Raw genomic sequence first — 27,251 nt, 5'->3', positions numbered from 1 at the left:
AATCTCGGGATATCCTAACCTCTTTTTTCTATAATGTGGAAGAATTTAGAGTTACTGGTTTATTCTAAAAATTTCTAAAAGCATCGCGGGGTTCCCTGGTGCTTTGTTTTTAAAAAAATTTGAAAGAATCTTGGGGTCTCCTAGTGCCTTTTTTTAAGAATGTGAAGAAATCTTGGAGCTTGCTGGTTTGTTGCAGATTTTGTTTATTTCGGAGGTCTCTGGCATTTTATTTTTGAAAAAATGTGAAAGAATCTTGTAGACCCCAAGTGCCTTTTTTTAAAGATGAAAGAATCTTGGGAAAGTCCTGGTGTTTCGATTTTGGAAAAATTTGAAAGAATCTCGGCATCCCCTAGTGTTTTTTTTTATGTAAAAAAAATTTTTAATACGGAATTTTTTTTAAGGTCCCTGATATTTTTTGAAAGAATCTAGGGTATCCTAGTCTGATTCTTTAAAAAATGTAAACGAATTTTGGAGGTTTGCTGCTTTGTTATAGATTTTTTTTTATTTCGGAAGCCTAGCAATTTATTTTTGAAAGAATTTTGAAAGAATTCTGTGAGGCGGAAGTGTCTGTTTTTTTAATGAAAGAATCTTCGGATACCTTGGTGTTTGTTTTGATTTTGAAAAAAAAATAGGGTCTTTTTTTTAATGTGAAAAAATATTTGGGTCCCAGTGATATTTTGTTTTAGAAAAAAATTTTAAAAATTTCGAGATCTCCTAGTTTTTTTTTTGAGAATGTGGAAAAATCTTGAGGTTAATGTTTTATTGTTGTAGAATTTTTTTTATTTCGGAGGTGTCTGGTATTTTATTAAAAAAAAAAAATTTTAAATCCTGTGGCCCCCAAGTGCCTTTTTTTAAGATGAAAGAATCCTTGGGGAGGCCCTGGTGTTTTGATTTTGGAAAAATTTGAAAGAATCTTGGGATCTCCTAATGTGTTTTTTTTTAATGAGAAAAAATGTTTGGTTCCCTTGATATTTTGTTTTAGAAAACTTTTTAAAGAATTTCGAGATCCCCTAGTTTATTTTCTTCTTGAGGTTACTAATTTATTGTCGTAGATTTTTTTTTATTTCGGAGGTCCCTGGCATTTTATTTTTGAAAAAATTTTAAAGAATCTTGGGATCCCCTAGTGTGTTTTTTTTTTAATGTGAACGTATTTTTTTGGTCTTTTGATATGTTATTTTAGACATTTTTTTAAAGTCTGCTATTTTTCGCTTTCTCAATTTTCAACATTACAGTTTATGATTTTTCAGTTTTTAGATTCTTAAATTTTTCAATTCTTCAATTCCTTCATTTTCCAATGTTCCAATTCCTCGATATTTCAATTTTGGGATTTTTCAATTTTTTGGTTTTCAAATTTTCTGCTTTTCCATTTATATTAATTTTTCGATTTCTCATTTATCGAAATTTCGGTGTTTCGATTTTTTCAATTTTTCGTTTTTGAACTTGTCGATTTTCCAATTTTTTGATGCTTTACTTTTTCGTTTTCGCAATTTTTTTCCATTACAGTTTAGGGATTTTTCAGTCTTTCGATTCTTAAATTTTTCAATTTTTTAATTCTTTCGTTTTCCAATTTTCTGATTTTTCATTTTTATCAATGTTTCGTTTTTAAACTTGTCGATTCTTCAATCTTTCGACTTCTCGATTTTTCGAATTTCGATCTTTAAATGTTTGGATTTCTGCATGTTTCAATTTTCAATTTTTTTGATGTTTCATTTTTTCGCTTTCTCAATTTTTCTATATTAGAGGTTAGGAATTTTTCAATTTTTTGATACTTAAATTTTGATTTAGCGAGATTTCGGGGTTCCGATTTTTTTCAATTTTTCACTATTTCGATTTTGAGCTATTTGGATTTCTCGATTTTTCAATTTCTCAACTTTTCGATTTCTCAATTTTTTTGATTTTTAGATTTTTCGCCGTTTCGATTTTCCAGTTTTTTGATGTCTCAATGTTTCGATTTCCCAATTTTTCTACATTACAGTATTGACGTTTTTCGATGTTTCAGTTCTGCAATTTTTGAATTTTTTTTTTATCATTGATCAATTTTTCGTTGTTTGAGTTTTGGGATTCAATTTTTTGATTTCTTAAATTTTAGACGTTTGAGTTTCACAGTTTTTTTTTTGATTTTCAGTTTTCTTCCGATTTTTAATTGTTTCGATATTTTAGTTTTATCAATTTTTCAATTCTTCGATTTATCGAAATTTCGGTGTTTCGATTATTACTTCCCGAGCGTAAGCAAAGGAAGTATTGTAATCGAGTCCGTCGGCCGACTCTCTACTTTTACGTTTTCTCGATCTTTCATAACCCCTAGAAGACGAAGAAATAGGTCTCCCATTTCCGTCTGTCTGTCCGTCTGTCCGCCCGTCTGTCCGTCCGTCTGTCCGTCTGTCCGTCTGTTGTCACGGATTTTTATTAGACAGATAATCTCCGAAAGTACTCGACCGATTGTTGTGAAATTTTGTACTTATATTAAGAATATCATGTAGATGGTAAAACGCTAACCAAAATTTGTCGAATCATCCCCACCACTAAAGCGATGACGTCACTTCAAAATTGTACATAGTAAATGGGTTTTCAATTGTATAAAATAACATAGTCCTACACATGTAGTTTACAACTCTGAATCGACTTTTCACCCGAAACGTCCAGATTTTTGGAAAAAAAATCAAAATTATAAAACAACATTTTGAAATTTAATTTTTAATCTGCTAACCAGAATGCTTTGAAATGTTGCAGATGTTTTAAGGCTATAAAGAGCATCATAAATCTTTAGTCAAAAAATATTTGCTTATCCCCTCCAAAAACTTGATGACGTCAGCTCAAAAGTTTGTGGAATAAATCATATCTAAAATGTACAAAATATGATGAGTCTGTACTTGTGAACTATCACTCCATTAATATTTTTTGGATTTGCATATACAGGGTGACTCAAAAAAATTAATGAATGCGTAAATATATTTTATTGATTTAATCAGGAACTACAAAACCGAATGCTCTGAAATCTTGCAGATGTTTTAAGGTCATAAAGAGCATAATAAATGTTTAGTCAAAATATATTTGCTTATCCCCTCCAAAAACTTGATGACGTCAGCTTGAAAGTTTGCCGAATAAATCATATCTAAAACGTACAAAATATGATGAGCCTGTACTTGTCATTTATCACTCCATTCATATTTTTTGGATTTGCATATACAGAGTGACTCAAAAAAATTAATGAATGCGTAAATTTATTTTATTGATTTAATCAGGAACTACAAAACCGAATGCTTTGAAATCTTGCAGATGTTTTAAGGTTATAAAGAGCATAATAAATTTTTAGTCAAAATATGTTTGGTTATCTTCTACAAAAAACTGATGACGTCAGCTCAAAAGTTTTCCGAATAAATCGTATCTAAAATGTACAAAATATGATGAGTCTGTACTTGTGATTTATCATTCCATTCATATTTTTGGATTTGCATATGCAGGGTGACTCAAAAAAATTAATGAAGGCGTGAATTTATTTTATCGATTTAATCAGGAATTACAAAACCGAATGCTTTGAAATCTTGGGAATATTTTAAAGTTATTATAAGCATGGTAAACTTTTGTTCAAAATGTATTTGTTCATCCCTCCTAAAAAAATTGATGACGTCACCCTTAAATTTTGCTGAATAAATCCTATCTAAAATGCAAAAAATATGATGAGTTTGTACTTGTGATTTATCATTCCATTCATATTTTTTAGATTTTCTTAAGAGGTGGTTCAAAAAAATTAATGAAGTCAATTTATTTTATTGATTAAATTAAAGGCAACACTTATTATTAGTATTACACCCCAACCAACCCAATTTGGTAGACACAAAATTTGTTAAAGGAAAAACTCAGTTGAAACATAAGGGTAGCACGCTTATTTACATCGACTTTAACATTACAGACCTGCATTTGTTTTATGCGTTCACTTGATTCCGCGAATGTGAAATAGACATGTTTATAATCAACCAATTGTGAATTTCACCGTCAAGAATTAAAATAAAACCCAATGTTTTATATAATAAGCGGAAGTCGAAGCAATAAAACCGACGGTCGTTTTGTTTACAGTTTCTGTGTTTGGCTCTCACGTATGCTGTTACGCCTGTCATCTTAAATTAAGAATGTTTATACATACACGATTTTCAGTTGCCTCTGATACGTAGGTATACGTGAGTAAATTGTTTCGTTATTTTATTGATTATTACAAATCAATATTCAAACGACCCAATTCATTTTCCCGAAAATTTGAGAATATAATAATTTTATTCTTAGTATTACACTACATCTATCCCAACTGATATACGTGTCCTTGCAAAAATGTTGATGACGTCATCGCAATTATTTTTTTAAATTCCCACTACAAAAATGTAATGAGAAAAAAAACACAATAGGCATGCAGTCGTCAAGTTTCCGACAGCGAGGGAAGTACTGTCTAAACTCTTTAGACCAATTTTTTTTAAACTAAATTTGGAGGTTACTGGTTTATTGTTGTAGATTTTTTTTTATTTCGGAGGTCTGGCATTTTATTTTTAAAAAAATTTGAAAGAATCTTATGGACCTTAAGTGCCTTTTTTAAAGATGAAAGATGACAGAATCTTCAGGAGGTCCTGGTGTTATGATTTTGGAAAAATTTGAAAGAATCTTGAGATCCCCGACTGTGTCATTTTTACTTCCCGAGCGTAAGCAAAGGAAGTATTGTAATCGAGTCCGTCGGCCGACTCTCTACTTTTACGTTTTCTCGATCTTTCATGACCCCTAGAAGACGAAGAAATAGGTCTCCCATTTCCGTCTGTCTGTCCGTCTGTCCGTCTGTCCGTCTGTTGTCCCGGATTTTTATTAGACAGATAATCTCCGAAAGTACTCAACCGATTGTTGTGAAATTTTGTACTTATATTAAGAATATCATGTAGATGGTAAAACGCTAACCAAAATTTGTCTAATCATCCCCACCACTAATGCGATGACGTCACTTCAAAATTGTACATAGTAAGTGGGTTTTCAATTGTATAAAATAACATAGTCCTACACATGTAGTTTACAACTCTGAATCGACTTTTCACCCGAAACGTCCAGATTTTTGAAAAAAAAATCAAAATTATAAAACAACATTTTGAAATTTATTTTTAATCTGCTAACCAGAATGCTTTGAAATGTTGCAGATGTTTTAAGGCTATAAAGAGCATCATAAATCTTTAGTCAAAAAATATTTGCTTATCCCCTCCAAAAACTTGATGACGTCAGCTCAAAAGTTTGTGGAATAAATCATAACTAAAATGTACAAAATATGATGAGTCTGTACTTGTGATCTATCACTCCACTCATATTTTTTGGATTTGCATATACAGGGTGACTCAAAAAAATTAATGAATGCGTAAATATATTTTATTGATTTAATCAGGAACTACAAAACCGAATGCTCTGAAATCTTGCAGATGTTTTAAGGACATAAAGAGCATAATAAATGTTTAGTCAAAATATATTTGCTTATCCCCTCCAAAAACTTGATGACGTCAGCTCGAAAGTTTGCCGAATAAATCATATCTAAAATGTACATAATATGATGAGTCTGTACTTGTCATTTATCACTCCATTCATATTTTTTGGATTTGCATATACAGAGTGACTCAAAAAAATTAATGAATGCGTAAATATATTTTATTGATTTAATCAGGAACTACAAAACGGAATGCTCTGACATCTTGCAGATGTTTTAAGGTTATAAAGAGCATAATAAATGTTTAGTCAAAATATATTTGCTTATCCCCTCCAAAAACTTGATGACGTCAGCTCGAAAATTTGCCGAATAAATCATATCTAAAATGTACAAAATATGATCAGTCTGTACTTGTGATCTATCACTCCATTCATATTTTTTGGATTTGCATATACAGGGTGATTCAAGAAAATAAATGAAAGCGTAAATTTATTTTACTGATTTACTCAGGAACTACAAAACCGAATGCTTCGAAATCTTGAAGATATTTTAAAATTATCATAAGCATGGTAAATTTTTGATCAAAATGTATTTGGTCGTCCCCCCTAAAAAATTTATGACGTCACCACAAAATTTTGCTGAATAAATCCTATCTAAAATGTACAAAATATGGTGAGTCTCTTCTTGTGAATTATCATTCCATTCAAATTTTTTCGATTTGCATATACAGGGTGACTCAAAAAAATTAATGAATGCGTAAATTTATTTTATTGATTTAATCAGGAACTACAAAACCGAATGCTTTGAAATCTTGCAGATGTTTTAAGGTTATAAAGAGCATAATAAATTTTTAGTCAAAATATATTTGGTTATCTTCTACAAAAAACTGATGACGTCAGCTCAAAAGTTTGCCGAATAAATCGTATCTAAAATGTACAAAATATGATGAGTCTGTACTTGTGATTTATCATTCCATTCATATTTTTGGATTTGCATATGCAGGGTGACTCAAAAAAATTAATGAAGGCGTGAATTTATTTTATCGATTTAATTAGGAATTACAAAACCGAATGCTTTGAAATCTTGGGAATATTTTAAAGTTATTATAAGCATGGTAAACTTTTGTTCAAAATGTATTTGTTCATCCCTCGTAAAAAAATTGATGACGTCACCCTTAAATTTTGCTGAATAAATCCTATCTAAAATGCAAAAAATATCATGAGTTTGTACTTGTGATTTATCATTCCATTCATATTTTTTAGATTTTCTTAAGAGGTGGTTCAAAAAAATTAATGAAGTCAATTTATTTTATTGATTAAATTAAAGGCAACATTTATTATTAGTATTACACCTCAACCAACCCAATTTGGTAGACACAAAATTTGTTAAAGGAAAAACTCGGTTGAAACATAAGGGTAGCACGCTTATTTACATCGACTTTAACATTACAGACCTGCATTTGTTTTATGCGCTCACTTGGTTCCGCGAATGTGAAATAGACATGTTTATAATCAACCAATTGTGAATTTCACCGTCAAGAATTAAAATAAAACCCAATGTTTTATATAATAAGCGGAAGTCGAAGCAATAAAACCGATGGTCGTTTTGTTTACAGTTTCTCTGTTTGACTCTCACGTATGCTGTTAGGCTTGTCATCTTAAATTAAGAATGTTTATACATAAACGATTTTCAGTTGCCGTATACGTGAGTAAATTGTTTCGTTATTTTATTGATTATAAAAAATCAATATTCAAAACGACCCAATTCATTTTCCCGAAAATTTGAGAATACAATAATTTTATTCTTAGTATTACACTACATCTATCCCAACTGATATACGTGTCCTTGCAAAAATGTTGACGTCATCGCAATTTTTTTTAAATTCCCACTACAAAAATGTAATGAGAAAAAAACACAATAGCCATGCAGTCGTCAAGTTTCCGACAGCGAGGGAAGTACTGTCTAAACTCTTTAGACCAATTTTTTTTAATGTGAAAGAATTTTTTGGGTCTGTTGATATTTTTTCTCGGGGTATTTTAGTCTCTTTTTTAAAAATGTAAAAAAATGTCTTTCAATTTTTGCTTTCTCAGTTTTTCTACATTACAGATTTCAGTTTTTCGATTCTTAAATTTTTCAATGTCTCAATTCCTCGATTTTCAATTTTTCGATATTTCAATTGTGGGATTTTTCATCTCGATTTTTCAATTTTTTGGTTTTACAATTTTCTGATTTTCCATTTATATCAATTTTTAGATTTCTCATTTATCGAAATTTCGATGTTTCGATTTTTTCAATTTTTCGTTTTTGAACTTGTTGATTTTTCGACTTTTTGCCTTCTCGATTTTCCAATTTTTTGATGTTTTAGTTTTTCGCCCTCGCAATTTTTCTCCATTATAGTTTAGGGATTTTTCAGTCTTTCTATATTTAAATTTTCAATTTTTCAATTCCTTCATTTTCCAATTTTCCTTTTCCTCGATTTTTCAATTTTTTGGTCTTCAAATTTTTGATTTTTCATTTTAATCAATTTTTCGTTTTTAAACTTGTCGATTTTTCAATCTTTCGACTTCTAGATTTTTCGAATTTTCATCTTTTGATGTTTGGATTTCTGGATGTTTCGATTTTTCGACTTTTTGCCTTTTCAATTATTCAATTTTTTAACATTTCACTTTTTCGCTTCCTCAATTTTTCTAAATTACAGTTTAGGAATTTTTCAATTTTTTGGTTCTTAAATTTTGATTTATCGAGATTCGGCATTCCGGTTTTTTTCAATTTTTCGGTATTTGGATTATGAGCTATTTGGATTTCTCAATGTTTCGATTTCCCAATTTTTTCACATTACAGTATTGACATTTTTCAATTTTTCGATACATATGTATTTAAGTTTTGGGATGTTTTTTTTTTAATATGGAAAAATATTTGTGTTGTAAAAAAAATTGAGAAGTTCGGTTGCCTCTGGCATTTGATTTTTGACAGAATTTGAAACAATTTTGTGAGCCCAAGTGTCTGCTTTTTCAAAGAGGAAAGAATCTTTGGAGACTCCGTTATTTTGTTTTTGAAAAAATTTGAAAGAATTTTGTGATCCCCTAGTGTATTTTTTTTATCATAAAAGGATTTTTTGGGTCCCTTGGTATGTTGTTTTAGATTTTTTTTTTTTAAGTATTAAGAGAATTACTGGTTTTGATGTATTTTTTTTATGAATTCGAAAAGACCTTGGGCCTGAAGGAGCGAGGGAAGGTCTGTCTACATAACTATAGACCAGTTTTTTTGTCAGAAATGAGATGCAGGAAAAGCAGCTCCTTCAAGAACAACATTGACAGCGGAGTAGTACAACTTAACCTTACTTTTTCGTACAGTAAAATCATACTTTCTTTTCAATATCTTTGAGTAAAATATAGATGTTTTGCTAGTTACTTCCCGAGCGTAAGCAAAGGAAGTATTGTAATCGAGTCCGTCGGCCGACTCTCTACTTTTACGTTTTCTCGATCTTTCATGACCCCTAGAAGACGAAGAAATAGGTCTCCCATTTCCGTCTGTCTGTCCGTCTGTCCGTCCGTCTGTCCGTCCGTCTGTCCGTCCGTCTGTCCGTCCGTCTGTCCGTCCGTCTGTCCGTCCGTCTGTCCGTCCGTCTGTCCGTCTGTTGTCCCGGATTTTTATTAAACAGATAATCTCCGAAAGTACTCGACCGATTGTTGTGAAATTTTGTATTTATATTAAGCATATCATGTAGATGGTAAAACGCTAACCAAAATTTGTCTAATCATCCCCACCACTAATGCGATGACGTCACTTCAAAATTGTACATAGTAAATGGGTTTTCAATTGTATAAAATAACATAGTCCTACACATGTAGTTTACAACTCTGAATCGACTTTTCACCCGAAACGTCCAGATTTTTGGAAAAAAAGTCAAAATTATAAAACAACATTTTGAAATTTAATTTTTAATCTGCTAACCAGAATGCTTTGAAATGTTGCAGATGTTTTAAGGCTATAAAGAGCATCATAAATCTTTAGTCAAAAATATTTGCTTATCCCCTCCAAAAACTTGATGACGTCAGCTCAAAAGTTTGTGGAATAAATCATATCTAAAATGTACAAAATATGATGAGTCTGTATTTGTGATCTATCACTGCATTCATATTTTTTGGATTTGCATATACAGGGTGACTCAAAAAAATTAATGAATGCGTAAATATATTTTATTGATTTAATCAGGAACTACAAAACCCAATGCTCTGAAATCTTGCAGATGTTTTAAGGTCATAAAGAGCATAATAAATGTTTAGTCAAAATATATTTGCTTATCCCCTCCAAAAACTTGATGACGTCAGCTCGAAAGTTTGCCGAATAAATCATATCTAAAATGTACAAAATATGATGAGCCTGTACTTGTCATTTATCACTCCATTCATATTTTTTGGATTTGCATATACAGAGTGACTCAAAAAAATTAATGAATGCGTAAATATATTTTATTGATTTAATCAGGAACTTCAAAACGGAATGCTCTAACATCTTGCAGACGTTTTAGGGTTATAAAGAGCATAATAAATGTTTAGTCAAAATATATTTGCTTATCCCCTCCAAAAACTTGATGACGTCAGCTCGAAAATTTGCCGAATAAATCATATCTAAAATGTACAAAATATGATCAGTCTGTACTTGTGATCTATCACTCCATTCATATTTTTTGGATTTGCATATACAGGGTGATTCAAGAAAATAAATGAAAGCGTAAATTTATTTTACTGATTTACTCAGGAACTACAAAACCGAATGCTTCGAAATCTTGAAGATATTTTAAAATTATCATAAACATGGTAAATTTTTGATCAAAATGTATTTGGTCGTCCCCCCTAAAAAATTTATGACATCACCACAAAATTTTGCTGAATAAATCCTATCTAAAATGTACAAAATATGGTGAGTCTCTTCTTGTGATTTATCATTCCATTCAAATTTTTTCGATTTGCATATACAGGGTGACTCAAAAAAATTAATGAATGCGTAAATTTATTTTATTAATTTAATCAGGAACTACAAAACCGAATGCTTTGAAATCTTGCAGATGTTTTAAGGTTATAAAGAGCATAATAAATTTTTAGTCAAAATATATTTGGTTATCTTCTACAAAAAACTAATGACGTCAGCTCAAAAGTTTGCCGAATAAATCGTTTCTAAAATGTACAAAATATGATGAGTCTGTACTTGTGATTTATCATTCCATTCATATTTTTGGATTTGCGTATGCAGGGTGACTCAAAAAAATTAATGAAGGCGTGAATTTATTTTATTTTATCGATTTAATCAGGAATTACAAAACCGAATGCTTTGAAATCTTGGGAATATTTTAAAGTTATTATAAGCATGGTAAACTTTTGTTCAAAATGTATTTGTTCATCCCTCCTAAAAAAATTGATGACGTCACCCTTAAATTTTGCTGAATAAATCCTATCTAAAATGCAAAAAATATGATGAGTTTGTACTTGTGATTTATCATTCCATTCATATTTTTTAGATTTTCTTAAGAGGTGGTTCAAAAAAATTAATGAAGTCAATTTATTTTATTGATTAAATTAAAGGCAACACTTATTATTAGTATTACACCCCAACCAACCCAATTTGGTAGACACAAAATTTGTTAAAGGAAAAACTCGGTTGAAACATAAGGGTAGCACGCTTATTTACATCGACTTTAACATTACAGACCTGCATTTGTTTTATGCGCTCACTTGGTTCCGCGAATGTGAAATAGACATGTTTATAATCAACCAATTGTGAATTTCACCGTCAAGAATTAAAATAAAACCCAATGTTTTATATAATAAGCGGAAGTCGAAGCAATAAAACCGATGGTCGTTTTGTTTACAGTTTCTCTGTTTGACTCTAACGTATGCTGTTACGCCTGTCATCTTAAATTAAGAATGTTTATACATACACGATTTTCAGTTGCTTCTGATACGTATACGTGAGTAAATTGTTTCGTTATTTTATTGATTATTACAAATCAATATTCAAAACGACCCAATTCATTTTCCCTAAAATTTGAGAATATAATAATTTTATTCTTAGTATTACACTACATCTATCCCAACTGATATACGTGTCCTTGCAAAAATGTTGATGACGTCATCGCAATTTTTTTTTTTAATTCCCACTACAAAAATGTAATGAGAAAAAAAAACACAATAGGCATGCAGTCGTCAAGTTTCCGACAGCGAGGGAAGTACTGTCTAAACTCTTTAGACCAATTTTTTTTTTGTATCAGAAGTCTTCGCCACTTTTATTATTGCTCTTTCTTCGTGTCTCTCCAAGATTTTCATTATTTTAACGACTTTATTGTAAGAGCAAAATGCAAGGAACCGTTCTAATCCCAGTTCTGTTTATGTTTTTATACAACGATATCGTTCACGCGAACACAAAAATTAGATCGAAATAAAACAACCAATTTTTATAAAATAATTTATTTAACAACAACCTGCGCTGCATAATTCATCCGACCTATACATACATTCTAACTAACGGAAGACCCTGATCATACCTAAGCTACATCATTTAATAAATAAGTACAAAAATTAAATTCCATTTTGTTCACTACAAATTTACTAAGAGATCGTTTCACTAGTATTTCCCGTTCACTTCATATTTACCATTTAACTCCTCCTGAGAATCGGATAACTCCTTCGTGTTCAGCGGTATGTCCATCGTCCTCTCCAACCTCCTTGCGATCGGCGTAATAAATAAATGCGGATCCAGATTTTGAGTCGACACCCCTTTTATTTTATTTATAACCAAACTAGCAACGTAACCAATTATGTAAGTACTTAAGAGACCAAAAACTCCGTTATATAAGTACGAAACTTTGTACAACCAAAAATACTCTCTGAAAAGAAAACACAAATGTTAAGTATTTTTAACTATAATTGACTTACTGTTGTTGTGTTGTAGCTCTTGTTAGCTGCGGCTCTGCCACAACTGTTACATTGGTAAAAACACTCGAGCAACCTTCAGTTGTGACGGGTAGTGCGGGCAGCGGTGGTTTCGGGTTACCAAAAGCCATCCACAAAGCAAAACTTATCCCACACAGAAGCCCAAACAACGAACCCTGCACAAACCCAAACGTAATTTATATTTAGTAGTTTGAAAATTAATACAATGTGTACCTTTTCGTTTGCTGTCGTTGTAAACATCCCTAACGTGAATAGCGCTAGTAAAGGTCCACCCACCACTCCAAATATCGTTAAAGACGCTTGCAACACCCCTCCTAGAAACTGCGCCAAAAACGCAACCGCTAAACACAGCAAACCGAATAACAAAGCGATCAGTTTCGACTGTATAGCGATGGTTTTTTCCGACAGCGATTTACCAAAAATACTTTTGTATAAGGGCTTAAAATGATAAATTAGTTTAGTTTGGTGGTGATATTGTACCAACCTTGTAGTAGTCTTCTATCGTTACAGCAGCTAAACTATTAACTGCCGCTGAAACTGTGGATAGCGACGCACTGAAGATGCCAGCCACGAAAAGACCAGACAGACCGGGTATATCTCCCATCGTATCTACCACGTATAAAGGCATTAACTGATCCGGGCTATTAATTACTTTGGCTTTAACTGGATCACAGGCAGCATACTTTGAGTAAATAGCTAAGCCAGAGAATGACGTACTGAGACTTAAGCACGTTAATATAGGCCAGTTTAACCATAAAGCCGTCTGCGCCCTTTTTAAATCTTTGACAGTTAAGTATCGTTGCACTTGGGTTTGGTTTACGGCATACAGCGACAAAAAAGTTATCCCTCCGCCTATGATTAGTGAAAACCAGGAGTGTCGTTCTGTGGGGTCAGGGTTGAAGCTAAAAACAAATTCTAGGTACCCACGGGATAGTTATACCATTGTTTAAGTATATTATAGTTGGACAACTTATACGGACAATCACTTTCCCATGTAGAAAAGAATGAACATATATTTTACATCTCACACGCTTCACTATCAAGTGGCGGTACCTTACGAAAGGGAGTAAAAATAGTTTGTAAGCACGTGATGTCGATAAGGTACTAAACGGAACTATTAGTTGGGGACTTTACATATATGTAATATATGAAGAACTGAAAAATTGAAAAATCTAAAATTTAAAACATTGGTAAGTTAAAATATCCTAAAACTGAAAAATGGAGAAATCCAAACATCAAAAAATCAAAAAAATAAAAATTCGAAAATCTAAAATTTAAAAATCGAAAAACTGAAAAATCAACGAATCGAGAACTCGAAAATTTAAAAAATTGGACAATTGAAAAATTGGATAAATCAAAAATCGAAACATCGAACAATCGAGAAACCGAAAAGCAAAAATCGAAAAATGGAAAAATTGATAAAGCGAGAGATTGAACAATCAAAACTTCGAAACATCCCAATCTCAATAAATTGGGATCTCAAAAAATTTAAAAATTCGGAAATTTGAAAAATTAAAATATGGAATTGGACACTCGAGAAACCGAAAAATCTAGAAATTTAAAAATTAAAATATGGAAAAGTTGAAAAATTGAGACATTGAAATATAAAACAATTGAAAAAATGAAAAATCGAAAGTATAAAAAACGAAAAACTCAAAAACCAAAAATAAAAAATCGAAAAATCTAGACGTCGGAAAATCAAAGAATCGAAGTATTGAAAAATATCAAAACTGAAAGAAATATCCAAAAATTGAGAAATCGAAAAACCAATAAAGCGAAGTCGAAAAATCGAAGAATTGAAGAATTTGAAAAATCGAAACTTTGTGAAGTGAAAGAAATATCCAAAAATTGAGAAATCGAAAAACCAATAAAGCGAAGTCGAAAAATCGAAGAATTGAAGAACTGAAAAATCGAAACTTTGGGAAGTGGAGAAATGGGAACATAAAAAAATAGATTAATTGAGAAATCCGAAAACTAAAAATTCAGAAACGTCAAAATTTGAAAAATAAAAAAATATCGAAGAACTGAAAAATTGAAAAATCTAAAATTTAAAACATTGAAAAGTTAAAATATCCTAAAACTGAAAAATGGAGAAATCCAAACATCAAAAAATCAAAAAAATAAAAATTCGAAAATCTAAAATTTAAAAATCGAAAAACTGAAAAATCAACGAATCGAGAAGTCGAAAATTTAAAAAATTGGACAATTGAAAAATCGGATAAATCAAAAATCGAAACAGCGAAAAATCGAGAAACCGAAAAGCAAAAATCGAAAAACCAACAAATCGAAAAATTGAGAAACCGAAATAGGCCAAAATCGAAAATATGAAAAAATTGATAAAGCGAGAGATTGAACAATCAAAACATCGAAACATCCTAATCTCAATAAATTGGGATCTCAAAAAATTTAAAAATTCGGAAATTTGAAAAATTAAAATATAGAATTGGACACTTGAGAAACCGAAAAATCTAGAAATTTAAAAATTAAAATATGGAAAAGTTGAAAAATTGAGAAATTGAAATATAAGACAATCGAAAAATTGAAAAATCGAAAGTATAAAAAACGAAAAACTCAAAAACCAAAAATAAAAAATCGAAAAATCTAGACGTCGGAAAATCAAAGAATCGAAGTATTGAAAAATATCAAAACTGAAAGAAATATCCAAAAATTGAGAAATCGAAAAACCAATAAAGCGAAGTCGAAAAATCGAAGAATTGAAGAACTTGAAAAATCGAAACTTTGTGAAGTGAAAGAAATATCCAAAAATTGAGAAATCGAAAAACCAATAAAGCGAAGTCGAAAAATCGAAGAATTGAAGAACTGAAAAATGGAAACTTTGGGAAGTGGAGAAATGGGAATATAAAAAAATAGATTAATTGAGAAATCCGAAAACTAAAAATTCAGAAACGTCAAAATTTGAAAAATAAAAAAATATCGAAGAACTGAAAAATCGAAAAAATCTAAAATTTAAAACATTGAGAAGTTAAAATATCCTAAAACTGAAAAATGGAGAAATCCAAACATCAAAAAATCAAAAAAATAAAAATTCGAAAATCTAAAATTTAAAAATCGCAAAACTGAAAAATCAACGAATCGAGAAGTCGAAGATTTAAAAAATTGGACAATTGAAAAATCGGATAAATCAAAAATCGAAACATCGAAAAATCGAGAAACCGAAAAGCAAAAATCGAAAAACCAACAAATCGAAAAATCAAAAGACCAAAAAAGAAGTCGAAAAATCGAAAAATTGAGAAACCGAAATAGGCCAAAATCGAAAATATGGAAAAATTGATAAAGCGAGAGATTGAACAATCAAAACATCGAAACATCCCAATCTCAATAAATTGGGATCTCAAAGAATTTAAAAATTCGGAAATTTGAAAAATTAAAATATAGAATTGGACACTCGAGAAACCGAAAAATCTAGAAATTTAAAAATTAAAATATGGAAAAGTTGAAAAATTGAGACATTGAAATATAAGACAATCGAAAAATTGAAAAATCGAAAGTATAAAAAACGAAAAACTGAAAATCCAAAAATAAAAAATCGAAAAATCTAGAAGTCGGAAAATAAAAGAATCGAAGTATTGAAAAATATCAAAACTGAAAGAAATATCCAAAAATTGAGAAATCGAAAAACCAATAAAGCGAAGTCGAAAAATCGAAGAATTGAAGAACTGAAAAATCGAAACTTTGAGAAGTGGGAAAATCAACAATAGATTAATTGAGAAATCAGAAAACTGAAAATTTAACGTAAAAATTTGAAAAATTGAAAAATTTTAATACTGAAGAACTGAAAAGTCAAAAAATAGAGAAATCGAAAAATCTAAAATTTAAAACATTGAACAATTAAAATATTGCAGAATTGAAGAATCGAGAAATCCAATTCAATTTAAAAAATTGAAAAATTGAAAAATCGGGACGTTGAAAAATTGGAAAATCCAGAAATCGAAAAGCTCAAAAGAAAAAAATCAATAAACCGAGAAATTAAAAAATCGAAACATCGAAAAATTCAAAAACTGAGACATCGAGAAATCGAAAAATTGGAGGATCGAGAAATTGAGGAGTCGGAAGCCGAAAAGGAAAGTTAAAAATTGAAAAATTGAGAAATCGAAGTATAAAACAGTCGCAGAATTGAAAAATTTAAAGTTTACAATAAATTGAAGATCCAAAAATTAAAAAATCGAGAAATCAAAAAAAATCCATCAATTCAAAAATCGAAAAGTCGAAAAATTGAAATTTTGAAAATCTCATAACTGAAAGAAATATTCAAAAAATTGAGAAATTAAAAAATTGGAAAATTGAGAAATCAAAAATCTAAAAAAGCAAAATCAAAAAATCGTAAGCTTAAAAAATCGAAAAATTGAAGAATTGAAGATGTGAAAAATCGAACTCCAGAAATGGAAAAATAAAAAAAAAAACTTTAGAAATCGGAAAACTGAAAATTTAACGTAAAAATTTGAAAAATTGAAAAATTTAAATACTGAAGAACTGAAAAGTCAAAAAATCGAGAAATCGAAAAATCTAAAATTTAAAACATTGAACAATTAAAATATCCCAGAATTGAAGAATCGAGAAATCCAATTCAATTTAAAAAATTGAAAAATCGGGACGTTGAAAAATTGGAAAATCCAGAAATCGAAAAGCTCAAAAGAAAAAAATCAATAAACCGAGAAATTAAAAAATCGAAACATCGAAAAATTCAAAAACTGAGACATCGAGAAATCGAAAAATTGGAGGATCGAGAAATTGAGGAGTCGGAAGCCAAAAAGGAAAGTTAAAAATTCAAAAATTGAGAAATCGAAGTATAAAACAGTCGCAGAATTGAAAAATTTAAACTTGACAATAAATTGAAGATCCAAAAATTAAAAAATCGAGAAATCAAAAAAAACCATCAATTCAAAAATCGAAAAGTCGAAAAATTGAAATTTTGAAAATCTCATAACTGAAAGAAATATTCAGAAAATTGAGAAATTAAAAAATTGGAAAATTGAGAAATCGAAAATCTAAAAAACAAAATCAAAAAATCGTAAGCTTAAAAAATCCAAAAATTGATGAATTGAAGATGTGAAAAATCGAAGTCCAGAATTGGAAAAAAAAATACTTTAGAAATCGGAAAACTGAAAATTTAACGTAAAAATTTGAAAAATTGAAAAATTTAAATACTGAAGAACTGAAAAGTCAAAAAATCGAGAAATCGAAAAATCTAAAATTTAAAACATTGAACAATTAAAATATCGCAGAATTGAAGAATCGAGAAATCCAATTCAATTTAAAAAATTGAAAAATCGGGACGTTGAAAAATTGGAAAATCCAGAAATTGAAAAGCTCAAAAGAAAAAAATCAGTAAACCGAGAAATTAAAAAATCGAAACATCGAAAAATTCAAAAACTGAGACATCGAGAAATCGAAAAATTGGAGGATCGAGAAATTGAGGAGTCGGAAGCCGAAAAGGAAAGTTAAAAATTGAAAAATTGAGAAATCGAAGTATAAAACAGTCGCAGAATTGAAAAATTTAAAGTTTACAATAAATTGAAGATCCAAAAATTAAAAAATCGAGAAATCAAAAAAAATCCATCAATTCAAAAATCGAAGAGTCGAAAAATTGAAATTTTGAAAATCTCATAACTGAAAGAAATATTCAAAAAATTGAGAAATTAAAAAATTGGAAAATTGAGAAATCGAAAATCTAAAAAAGCAAAATCAAAAAATGGTAAGCTTAAAAAATCGAAAAATTGAAGAATTGAAGATGTGAAAAATCGAAGTCCAGAAATGGAAAAATAAAAAAAAATCTTTAGAAATCGGAAAACTGAAAATTTAACGTAAAAATTTGAAAAATTGAAAAATTTAAATACTGAAGAACTGAAAAGTCAAAAAATCGAGAAATCGAAAAATCTAAAATTTAAAACATTGAACAATTAAAATATCGCAGAATTAATTGAAGAATCGAGAAATCCAATTCAATTTAAAAAATTGAATAATTGAATAATCGGGACGTTGAAAAATTGGAAAATCCAGAAATTGAAAAGCTCAAAAGAAAAAAATCAATAAACCGAGAAATTAAAAAATCGAAACATCGAAAAATTCAAAGACTGAGACATCGAGGAATCGAAAAATTGGAGGATCGAGAAATTGAGGAGTCGGAAGCCGAAAAGGAAAGTTAAAAATTGAAAAATTGAGAAATCGAAGTATAAAACAGTCGCAGAATTGAAAAATTTAAAGTTTACAATAAATTGAAGATCCAAAAATTAAAAAATCGAGAAATCAAAAAAAATCCATCAATTCAAAAATCGAAAAGTCGAAAAATTGAAATTTTGAAAATCTCATAACTGAAAGAAATATTCAGAAAATTGAGAAATTAAAAAATTGGAAAATTGAGAAATCGAAAATCTAAAAAACAAAATCAAAAAATCGTAAGCTTAAAAAATCCAAAAATTGATGAATTGAAGATGTGAAAAATCGAAGTCCAGAAATGGAAAAAAAAATACTTTAGAAATCGGAAAACTGAAAATTTAACGTAAAAATTTGAAAAATTGAAAAATTTAAATACTGAAGAACTGAAAAGTCAAAAAATCGAGAAATCGAAAAATCTAAAATTTAAAACATTGAACAATTAAAATATCGCAGAATTGAAGAATCGAGAAATCCAATTCAATTTAAAAAATTGAAAAATCGGGACGTTGAAAAATTGGAAAATCCAGAAATTGAAAAGCTCAAAAGAAAAAAATCAGTAAACCGAGAAATTAAAAAATCGAAACATCGAAAAATTCAAAAACTGAGACATCGAGAAATCGAAAAATTGGAGGATCGAGAAATTGAGGAGTCGGAAGCCGAAAAGGAAAGTTAAAAATTGAAAAATTGAGAAATCGAAGTATAAAACAGTCGCAGAATTGAAAAATTTAAAGTTTACAATAAATTGAAGATCCAAAAATTAAAAAATCGAGAAATCAAAAAAAATCCATCAATTCAAAAATCGAAGAGTCGAAAAATTGAAATTTTGAAAATCTCATAACTGAAAGAAATATTCAAAAAATTGAGAAATTAAAAAATTGGAAAATTGAGAAATCGAAAATCTAAAAAAGCAAAATCAAAAAATGGTAAGCTTAAAAAATCGAAAAATTGAAGAATTGAAGATGTGAAAAATCGAAGTCCAGAAATGGAAAAATAAAAAAAAATCTTTAGAAATCGGAAAACTGAAAATTTAACGTAAAAATTTGAAAAATTGAAAAATTTAAATACTGAAGAACTGAAAAGTCAAAAAATCGAGAAATCGAAAAATCTAAAATTTAAAACATTGAACAATTAAAATATCGCAGAATTAATTGAAGAATCGAGAAATCCAATTCAATTTAAAAAATTGAATAATTGAATAATCGGGACGTTGAAAAATTGGAAAATCCAGAAATTGAAAAGCTCAAAAGAAAAAAATCAATAAACCGAGAAATTAAAAAATCGAAACATCGAAAAATTCAAAGACTGAGACATCGAGGAATCGAAAAATTGGAGGATCGAGAAATTGAGGAGTCGGAAGCCGAAAAGGAAAGTTAAAAATTGAAAAATTGAGAAATCGAAGTATAAAACAGTCGCAGAATTGAAAAATTTAAAGTTTACAATAAATTGAAGATCCAAAAATTAAAAAATCGAGAAATCAAAAAAAATCCATCAATTCAAAAATCGAAAAGTCGAAAAATTGAAATTTTGAAAATCTCATAACTGAAAGAAATATTCAAAAAATTGAGAAATTAAAAAATTGGAAAATTGAGAAATCGAAAATCTAAAAAAGCAAAATCAAAAAATCGTAAACTTAAAAAATCGAAAAATTGAAGAATTGAAGATGTGAAAAATCGAAGTCCAGAAATGGAAAAAAAAAATACTTTAGAAATCGGAAAACTGAAAATTTAACGTAAACATTTGAAAAATTGAAAAATCAAAATATTTAAAAACCGTAAAATTGAAGAGAACAAAAATTGTGAAATCGTATCATTGAAACATCCAAAAATAAAAAAATCGAGAAATAGAAAATTTGAAGAATGGAAGAATTGGAAAAGCCCAAAATTGATTTAAATACTATTCTTTCGAATCACGTTACAACGTGTTGCGTCATATTTTTTATGTCAAGTACATTTTCATATTTTGTACATATATGTTTATACACATTACTGTTTACGGAAGAATGTTAATTATGGATTTATGGATAACTCCTCGTATAAGAGCAGAATGAAGGGTGTTTGCCTTTGCTAATGTTTGATGGCGCCATCTGATGTACAGTAAAATAAACCTAATACGTTGGCTCACTGTAGTGAAAATGCGCGTTGACGAAAAATTTGTCCCACGCCCCTTGGATTCCTTGTCTTAAAGCTCACTATTTAGGCGAAGTAAAATTTGTATTAGGTTGTCCAACTATAATATACTTAAACAATGGTTATACTAAGAACTTACTTCAAAAGGTCTGTACGATTTCCACGCTCCGCTATATTCCAAATTTCGTCAAAACTTCCCTTGTCGATGACCGCGTAAATAATGACGCTGAACACCGCAGCGAACATCAGAAGCGACTGAAATACGTCAGTTATTAGCACGGCCTTCATTCCACCGATGGTCGAGTAAAACGTACAAACGAGCCCTAAAAATCGCTTTTTAATACACCCAGAATTTTTTCCATGCCCGTGTTTCGTTTACCGACAGACAATATAGCTGCTACTTTACTGATTCCTGTTAAAGCCTCCAAAGCTAAAGCAGGAGCGTATAGAACCACCCCCATATATAGCGTCATTTGCAGAGTATACGACAAAGATGCGGCAAGTCTTGACGCTTTCCCGAATCTCCTTTCCAAGTACTGAAACGAAAAAAATTTGTATGCAGTCGATTATAAAGCGTGGTATTACTTCATAGGCACTTGTTGCTTGCAGTTTGAAGAAAACAGGTAGGTATAAGTATGCCGCTACGGGTGTAAATATCCCGTAGGAGATGTTAATTACAATGAATTGTATACCAAAGGTGTAGTTTTCGCTCGACACTCCCAGGAGTGTTATAGCAGACATGAATGACGCCATTAGAGAAAACGCGACCGGGATTATGGACATGTTTTTATCGGCTAGTAGATATTCCTTAAAAAAAAAGTTACTGAGTGACTCGACTTAAGTACGAAAACGCACTTGCATTGTTTTTTGTTTGCCCCCTGTAAATCGGTAGTACACGCCAATGCTGGCCGAAATTAGCAAGACGATAACCAGGACGACGTAGTCCCAAGGACCAAAAAAATGTTGTCCTGCGGCCATGTTTGACGTTGAAAATCAGTGGTCTATGAAGAGGATGCAATTTTTAGCTGTCACCTGCAAAACAAAGATATTAAAATCAGGTAGATGTTTGCTTTATAAAACTTTTTTGTTACGTCAATAATAATAAGTCTTTACTGATTAGATTACAATATACGTTTAACAAATGTTACAAAGGTTTAGCATGTTAGTTAAATCGTACGAAAAAATACGTTACCGTTCACTATCGATGCTAAATGAACTTTGATGTGTGTTTTTCTCTCAAAATCTGATAATCTTGAAGACGAGAATTTACATAAAGAATAATTTGTTTTATCACAGCACTAAAAACGTAAATCCAGACGTAGATAATACGGATTAAAGAATATCACAATTACCAGCTATAAAAATTTGGACTATTTAAATAGGTTCTATTGTGATGAAAACTAAAGCACTAACGCGTTACTATTGAACGTTGAAAAGAGATCAGTAATGAACCAATAAAAATTCATTAACACTGATTCAGCTTAGAAATAAACAATTAAATTGGTATTTTATATGCAATCATAAAAAATTACTGTATAAACGGGTATTGTTTCTGAGTAATTTGATTCGAATGTAATCCATTTGTATAGCAAAAGTGCATTAAGTTAAGTTAAATCTGTTACTTAATTAATTAAGTAATAAATTAAGCAAATCTAGTTATGCAACCAGACATACATAAATTTGCCGCAACAAATGCGTGACTATAATTATTATTATACAAAAAAATTGAAAGTTTTAGATGTTTACCGAAATTTGCTATAAATTGGGTAATCTTAAAAATAAATGTAGCAACAAGTTGTTTTGCGTGATTTAATTCGTAACACCACCAAGGTTACGTTAAAATCGTTTCATTTGTAAAATACCGAATTAGCGTTTTTTAATATGTATGAACAAAAAATGCAAAATATTTTATTTCGATTGCGCTACTATTTTTAGCTAGGGGCAATTCGATGCAGTGATAAAATTCGTAGAATATCGAATAAGCACTACACTAAAACCTAAAATCAAAAGGACGTGAATAAGCGACAATGTTGCAGACTCTCCCTTTTTAAAAAAACTAAACCAAAACACCTTGTCACATTTTTTTAAATAATTGTTATCAAATTACGAAATTCTAGTATGCACTAACGTAACATTACGACCCTCTAACAAATTCAAGGTACTTACTTTTCAGAACGTTGGTAAAACGGGTAAAAATACAAAGTTCAAGATTTCATGGTGTGGACTAGAGCACGTAAAATTGCACACTAAATAGAAAACAAACAGTGACGTGATGTAAATTCCTTTGAATGAAGACAAAAATTATTGGTAATCAATCGGTAGGTTGAATGAACGGTGTAGTGGCGAAGAGTGAGGTTAAGCTCAAATTTGCAAGGTCTTTTATTTTAAGCCCGAAGATAAACGGATTGATAAAGAGTATGGTGCGGTTTTATTAACAGGTGATATTTTACTGTACCATGAATCATCCATCTTGGAATTACATAGTAATAAATCGGTATTGCGAACATGTGCTGGGTGGTATTCGGACATCTGGGCGTTCGAGCAAATGCAATCACGGAAAGGTTTGGGAGGAAGAGCGCGGTTGTGTATTGTTGGTTGCATAATTATTAAGCAACGTGGTTTTGATCTCGACAAATAAAATTCACTGTTGTTGACGTGATCGGGTGTCTCTCTCGATTTTAAATTTTTCTTTTCTTCAGTTTTTCGATTTTATAATATTCCCACTTTTACATTTTCGATATTTCTCATTTTTCGAATTTTTAACAGTGGAATTTTTCGATTTTTCAGTTTTTAGATTCTTGTTGTAAATTTTTATTTTTCACCTTTCGGTTTTTAATTTTTCATTTCTGTTTTTCAACATTTTCGACTTTTGAATGTTCATATTTTTCAGTGTTTCCATTTTTTTAATGTTTCAAGGTTACAATTCTTCGATTATTAGTTTCTTGACTTTAGATTTTTCAATCCAACATTAATTCTTCGATTTTACAATTTTTTGGTTATGAAATGTTTCAATTTTTCGATGTTTTAATATTTTTATTGAGTTTTTCGATTTCACAATGTTTGGTTTTTCAGGTTTTAATTTTCGTTTTTTCAGTTTTTAGATTTTTCTTTCAATTTTCAACTTTTTTATTTTTATTTTGCAATTTTCGCTTTTATTTACTTTTACATTTTTCAGTTTCTATTTTTCGATTTTTGAATTTCCGAATTTTTCAATTCTTCACTTCTCAGTTTCTCTATTATTCGATTTCTTGATTTTCAATGTATCAATTTTTAAAGTTCTCAATTTTTGGATTTTTCAATTTTTCGACTTCTCACTGTTTCGTTTTTTCAGGTTTTTGATTTTCGATATTAAATTCAAGTTTAAAATTTTTCTTTAAAATGTTTTTTCAATTGACAAATTTGTCGACTTTTTGGTTTTTCTTTTCTCAATTTTTCGATTTTTATTTTGTAATTTTTCGATTTTTCAACGTCTGCATCTTTCGATATCTGGATCTTCTCACTTTTACATTTTCAATGTTCTGATTTTTCAACTTTCGAATTTTTCAATTTTTCGAATTTTTAACATTAGAATTTTTTGATTTTTCAATTTTTAGATTCTTGTTCTAAATTTTAATTTTTCTACTTTCGGTTTTTCACTTTTCTTTTCTCTTTTTCAACATTTCAACGTTTGAATGTTTAGATTTTTCAATGTTTCCATTTTTTTAGTGTTTCAAGTTTACAATTGTTCGATTATTAGTTTCTTGACTTTAGATATTTTTCAATCCAACATAACTTCTCTTTAATTCTTCGATTCTACAATTTTTTGGTTATTAAATATTTCAGTTTTCGATGTGTTAATATTTTTATTGAGTTTTTCGATTTTACAATGTTTCGTTTTTTCAATTTTTAACTTTTAGATTTTTCAATTTTTCGAATTTTCAGCTTGCGAATTTTTCAATTTTTCAATTCATTTCTTCAGTATTTGGATTTTTGATTGATTTTTTTTTTATTTTTAATTTGCAATTTTCGCTTTTATTTAATTTAAAATTTTTAATTTGTCGATTTTTTGGTTTCCCTTTTCTTAATTTTTCTATTTTCATTTTGTAATTTTTCGAATTTTCAACTTCTGAATATTTCAATATCCCGATGTTCCGACTTTTGCATTTTCAATATTCAGATTTTTCAACTTTTGAATTATTCAATTTTTCGAATTTTTAACACTAGAGTATTTCGATTTTTCAATTTTTAGATTCTTATTTCAAATTTTAATGTTTCACCTTTCGGTTTTTAATTTTTCGTTTCTGTTTTTCAACATTTCGACTATTGAATGTTTCCATTTTTTTAATGTTTCAAGTTCGATTATTAGTTTCATGACTTTAGATTTTTCAATCCAATATTGCTTCTCTTTAATTCTTCGATTTAATAATTTTTTGGTTATTAAATGTTTCGATTTTTCGATGTTTTGATATTTTTATTGAGTTTTCGATTTCACAATGTTTCCTTTTTTCAGGTTTTAACTTTTCGATTTTTCAGTTATTTGAATTTTCAGTTTACGAATTTTTCAATTTTTCGATTTTTATTTCTTCAGTATTTGGATTTTGGATTCAATTTTTAAATTTTTCTTTCAATTTACATTTTTTTATCTTTATTTTGCAATTTTCGCTTTTATTTACTTAAAAAATTTGCATTTTCTATTTTTTAATTTTTCAATTTCTGAATTTTTCAATTTTTCATTCCTGATTCGCTATTTTTCGATTTCTTGATTTTTAATTTTTCAGTTTCTCTAGTTTTTCAAATGTTTTATTTATCAATGTTTCGATTTTTCAACATTTCCAATGTTGAATGTTTGAATTCTACAATTTGTCCATTTTTTCAAATTTTCGACTTCCCATTGTTTAGATTTTTCAATTTCTTAATTTTCAATATTAAATTAAATTTTTAAATTTTTCTTTAACATAATTTTTCAATTTGTCAATTTGTTGATTTTTTGGTTTTTCTTTTCTCAATTTTTCGATTTTACTGTGTAATTTTTCGATGTTTCGAATTTTTAACAGTGGAATTTTTTGATTTTCTCAATTATTAGATTCTTGTTTCAAATTTTAATTTTTCACCTCTCGGTTTTTTCAATTATGTTTTTCAATATTTGGTTGAATGTTTAGATTTTTCAATGTTCCCATTTTTTTTATGTTTCAAGTTTACAATTGTTCGATTATTTAGTTTCTTGACTTATTAGATGTTTCGTTTTTTCAGGCTTTAACTTTTCGATTTTTCAGTTTTTCGAATTTTTCAATTTTTCGATTTTTCATTCCTTCAGTATTTGGATTTTTCGATATTAAATTCAATATTTAAATTTTTCTTTAAAATGTTTTTCAATTTGACAATTTGTCGACTTTTTGGTTTCTCGTTTCTCAATTTTTGGATTTTTATTTTGTAATTTTTCGATTTGTCAACTTCTGAATCTTTCAATTTTTCGAATTTAACAATGGAATTTTTCACGTTTCGGTTTTTAATTTTTCATTTTTGTTTTTCAACATTTCCATTTTTGAATGTTTATATTTTTCGATGTTTCCATTTTTTTAATGTTTCAAGTTTACAATTGTTCGATGTATTAGTTTAATCACTTTCGATTTTTCAATCCAATATTGCTTCTCTTTAATTCTGCGATTTTACAATTTTTTGGTAATTAAATGTCTCAATTTATCAAAGTTGTGATATTTTTATTGAGTTTTTCGATTTTACAATGTTTCGATTTTTCAAGTTTCAACTTTTCGATTTTTCAATTTTTCGAATTTTCAGCTTGCGAAGTTTTCAATTTCTATTTTTCGATTTTTCAATTTCTAAATCTTTCAATTTTTCAATTCACAATTTCTCTATTTTTCGACTTCTTGATGTATCAATTTTTAAAGTTCTCAATTTTAAAATTTTTTAGTTTCTCGATTAAAAATTTTTCAGTTTCTGAATTTTTTCAGATGTTTTATTTATCAAAATGTTTCGATTTTTTAATGTTTCCAATTTTGAATGTTTGAATTCTACAATTTGTCCATTTTTTCAATTTTTCGTTCTCAGTGTTTCGATTTTTCAGTTTCTTGATTGTCGATATTAAATTCAACTTTTAAATTTTTCTTTAAAATGTTTTTTCAGAGTGTCAATTTGTCGACTTTTTGGTTTCTCTTTTCCCAAATTTTTGATTTTTATTTTGTAATTTTTCGATTTTTCAACTTCTGAATCTTTCGATGTCCCGATCTTCCCACTTTTACATTTTCAATATTCAGATTTTTCCACTTTTGAATTTTTCAATTTTTCGAATTATTTTTAACAGTGGAATTTTTCGATTTTTCTTGTTTCACATTTTCATTTTTCAGCTTTCGGTTTTTAATTTTTCATTTCTCTTTTTCAATTTTTCGACTTTTGAATGTTTAGATTTTTCAATGTTTCCATTTTTTCATGTTTCAAGTTCACAATTTTTCGGTTATTAGTTTCTTCACTTTTTGCAATCCAACATTACTTCTCTTTAATTGTTCGATTTTACAATTTTTCGGTTATTAAATGTTTCAATTTTTCGATGTTTTAACTTTTCGATTT

General features: G+C 29.0%; 2 protein-coding genes across 4 annotated transcripts in view; one reads left to right on the top strand and one right to left on the bottom strand.

Moving 5' to 3' along the window:
• The window catches only part of LOC135129997 (transmembrane protein 198), a 106,055-nt gene that overhangs the window by 48,156 nt on the left and 30,648 nt on the right, over positions 1-27,251 (top strand). The gene's annotated exons all lie outside the window — the stretch shown is intronic.
• On the bottom strand, positions 11,889-23,205 carry LOC135130287 (putative sodium-dependent multivitamin transporter). Of its 3 annotated transcripts, none has more exons than XM_064057651.1 (9): positions 23,146-23,205; positions 21,546-21,722; positions 21,276-21,497; positions 21,070-21,226; positions 20,830-21,013; positions 12,875-13,292; positions 12,604-12,828; positions 12,373-12,545; positions 11,889-12,323 (listed from the first exon to the last, which is right to left on the bottom strand). In XM_064057651.1, the coding sequence occupies exons 2-9, from the start codon at positions 21,666-21,668 to the stop codon at positions 12,062-12,064; spliced, it is 1,764 nt and encodes a 587-aa protein (XP_063913721.1). In that variant the 5' UTR covers positions 21,669-21,722; positions 23,146-23,205; the 3' UTR covers positions 11,889-12,061. The 3 variants fall into 3 exon arrangements, with proteins under 3 accessions (XP_063913721.1, XP_063913719.1, XP_063913720.1); XM_064057649.1 differs by lacking the exon at positions 23,146-23,205 and adding an exon at positions 22,857-23,122; XM_064057650.1 differs by lacking the exon at positions 23,146-23,205 and adding an exon at positions 21,883-22,020.

This window comes from Zophobas morio, unplaced genomic scaffold, assembly GCF_036711695.1.
Source record: "Zophobas morio isolate AGI-343-1 ecotype UQ-CSIRO unplaced genomic scaffold, CSIRO_AGI_Zmor_V1 ptg000017l, whole genome shotgun sequence".
NCBI classification, from domain to species: domain Eukaryota; kingdom Metazoa; phylum Arthropoda; class Insecta; order Coleoptera; family Tenebrionidae; genus Zophobas; species Zophobas morio.
The sequence above is the reverse complement of the archived record's forward strand: the minus strand, read 5'-3'. Positions and strand labels throughout refer to the sequence as shown.